General features: G+C 32.0%; 1 protein-coding gene across 1 annotated transcript; it reads left to right on the top strand.

The window, feature by feature from the left end:
- The first annotated feature begins 1,180 nt into the window (after positions 1 to 1,180).
- On the top strand, positions 1,181 to 2,502 carry LOC101243813 (methyl jasmonate esterase 1). Its single transcript, XM_004246261.5, has 3 exons — positions 1,181 to 1,763; positions 1,837 to 1,965; positions 2,059 to 2,502. The coding sequence occupies exons 1-3, from the start codon at positions 1,320 to 1,322 to the stop codon at positions 2,335 to 2,337; spliced, it is 852 nt and encodes a 283-aa protein (XP_004246309.1). The 5' UTR covers positions 1,181 to 1,319; the 3' UTR covers positions 2,338 to 2,502.
- The last annotated feature ends 207 nt before the right edge of the window (positions 2,503 to 2,709 follow it).

Below are 2,709 nucleotides of genomic sequence, written 5' to 3'. Positions count from 1 at the left end.
GATATTTCTCAAGCCCCCGAAATGAGCAGACTTTTTCAGGCCGGGCTAAATATCCCTTTTCTCAAATGAGTTCCAAAAATCTTAGCCCAGCCCTACTAAATCCCGGGTTAGGTCAGGCCAGCCCAACGAGCCTAGCCCATATTAACAGCTCTAAATAAAATATTATCGAAATGAAATAAGATGGTGAGCGGAGGTTCGGGTGTTAAATGGTCGAGGGGTAGGGGTTGGGAAGGATTGAATGAGTAGGGACTAGACAGGTGGGTTGAATGATCAAGTAGGCGTTTGGGAGAGGATTGAATAAGTAGGGGTGAGACGATTAACTTAAAATGTCAGTTATATAATTTATTTTTTTTACTTTTATTAGAAAAGTCATCCTCCTCATTTTAAAAAATTTGTTTTACTAGAAAAAAATATTTTTTAAATATTTGATCAATCAAATATAAATACATATATATTTAGAGAACTCCATTGCAAACACAATCTAAATCCATAAAACAGGAAATATATATGTACTGAAATTGAAATTAAATTCTTACCCCTTACCGACACCTTGCTGATTCCTTACAAAAAGGGTAATCAATTTGTAGTTATTATTTTGAACTATATTTGTTGAGGGGTTAACATCAAACAGACGGATCATTAATTTGTAACTTATTGCAATTCAAACACATTTTCTTTTTTCACATGTAGAAATTTAAAAGCTCTAACCTAATAATCAAATGCCTAAAATAATAGCGCAACGACAGTGGTAAATACTTACTTGAACACAACATAATAATCACTCTAAAATATATAACTTCATTATAATTAAGTGATTTAACATCGTGCATATATATTGACCAAGCCATAATATATAAACATATTTTTAACTTGGCATCAACTGATATTTATACTATTTAATTTTGGATGTACACAAGTAGACACTTAAGCTTGTATAAAAATTGAACAAATTGACACATGATTAGTCCTATGTTCTACATGATAATTTTGTATCCTATGCGTCTACTTGCTCTATTTTATACAACATTTCATGTCTACTTGTGCACATCCAAAATTGGAGAACATAGATATCAACTGAAGCCAAATTAAAAAACAGTATATATTATGTCATTGCTCATCATGATTAAATGTTGAAAGACTTAGTATAAACACATGTCTATCATCCATTTATTGACTTGATATTATTATTATTAGAGTAGGAGACTTGGAGTAGATTTTGTACCAATGGAAATAAGTAAGAAAAAGACAAATCCTGGATTTATAAAGTTGTTATGCAATAATTTAAATTTTATGCTCATTCTTCAAAGAAAAAAAAAGAAATGGAGAAAAGCAATTGTCTAACAAGACTTGTAGTTCTAATACTTGTATTGCCCTATGTAAATGCAACCTTGTCAAGGCCTAAAGCTACTACAAAGCACTTTGTGTTGGTTCATAAGGCATGTCATGGAGCCTGGTCATGGTACAGAATAATAGCATTAATGAAATCTTCAGGGCATAATGTCACAGCTCTTGACTTAGGTTCTTCAGGAATCAACTCGAAACAGGCTCTCGAAATCACACATTTTTCTGATTTCTTGAGTCCGTTAATCGAGTTCATGACTTCTCTTCCTACACATAAAAATGTTGTTCTTGTTGGCCATAGCATTGGTGGTCTAGCCATTTCGAAAGCCATGGAACTTTTTCCAGAAAAAATTTCAGGTGCTGTATTTGTTGCTGGTTTAATGCCTGGTCCAAATATCAATGCAGGCAATGTCTACATAGAGGTACCAAATTCTTATATTTCATGAGATAAATATGTTATGTAATGCAGTCGTATCTAAATATCCTTCGTTATAGTTATGCAATGCAGTAGTATCGAAACTTGATAATCGTGTTATATACCATAATGGGCCTTCGAATCCTCCAATCTTCATTTTGGGTCCAAAGTACTTGGCAAGTAATGTTTACCAACAGAGCCCAATTCAGGTAAGAAAATCATAATACAAATTACTACATATTTATTCAAATACTGGATTGCAACTTGAAATTGATTTATTTTTCTTTCTTTCTTGGTGTTAGGATTTGGCGTTGGCCACTACATTAGTAAGGGAAATTTTTTTTTTTAGTGTGGAAGATGTTTCGAAGGAGATAATTCTTTCGAGAAAAAGATATGGATCAATTAGGCGAGCGTTTGTTGTGACTTCTGAAGATAAACTTTTAAAAAAAGAATTTCAACAGTTGATGATCGAAAGTAATCCACCTGAAGAAGTGAAAGAGATCGAGGGCGCTGACCATATGGTCATGATGTCTAAGCCCCATGAACTTTTTAAATTTCTTCTTAGATTTGCTGACAAGTGACTAATTCACATCTGTTGCATTTATATGATAATCTAAGTTCTTTTTTTGAAAGTCTGAGCTAGCTGATTGATCTTCTAATCATTTTCTTTGAATGGTTGTTGTTTTCTTTTATTGTACTATTAGTGTTTGGAATTGACATTAATAAACAACTTATATTTCAAGTAATTCCATGGTATTGTTGTTTTAGTTTAATTTTATGTATTCTCATTAGCATTAAAGCATTTTTTCTTAGCTTAAATTCATGACCATTTGGATTGAATAATTGATTTTTGCTTTACAAATAAATAAGTGTTAATTAAATTCAATCCAAAGCTTTATTTTTTAGGTTTCAAGCCTAAATTCATGTCATGCATCAAGGTGACTTGATTTTTA

Source organism: Solanum lycopersicum, chromosome 9 (genome assembly GCF_036512215.1).
Source record: "Solanum lycopersicum chromosome 9, SLM_r2.1".
Taxonomy (NCBI): domain Eukaryota; kingdom Viridiplantae; phylum Streptophyta; class Magnoliopsida; order Solanales; family Solanaceae; genus Solanum; species Solanum lycopersicum.
Note: the sequence above shows the minus strand (reverse complement) of the source record. Positions and strands in the feature narration are given on the sequence as shown.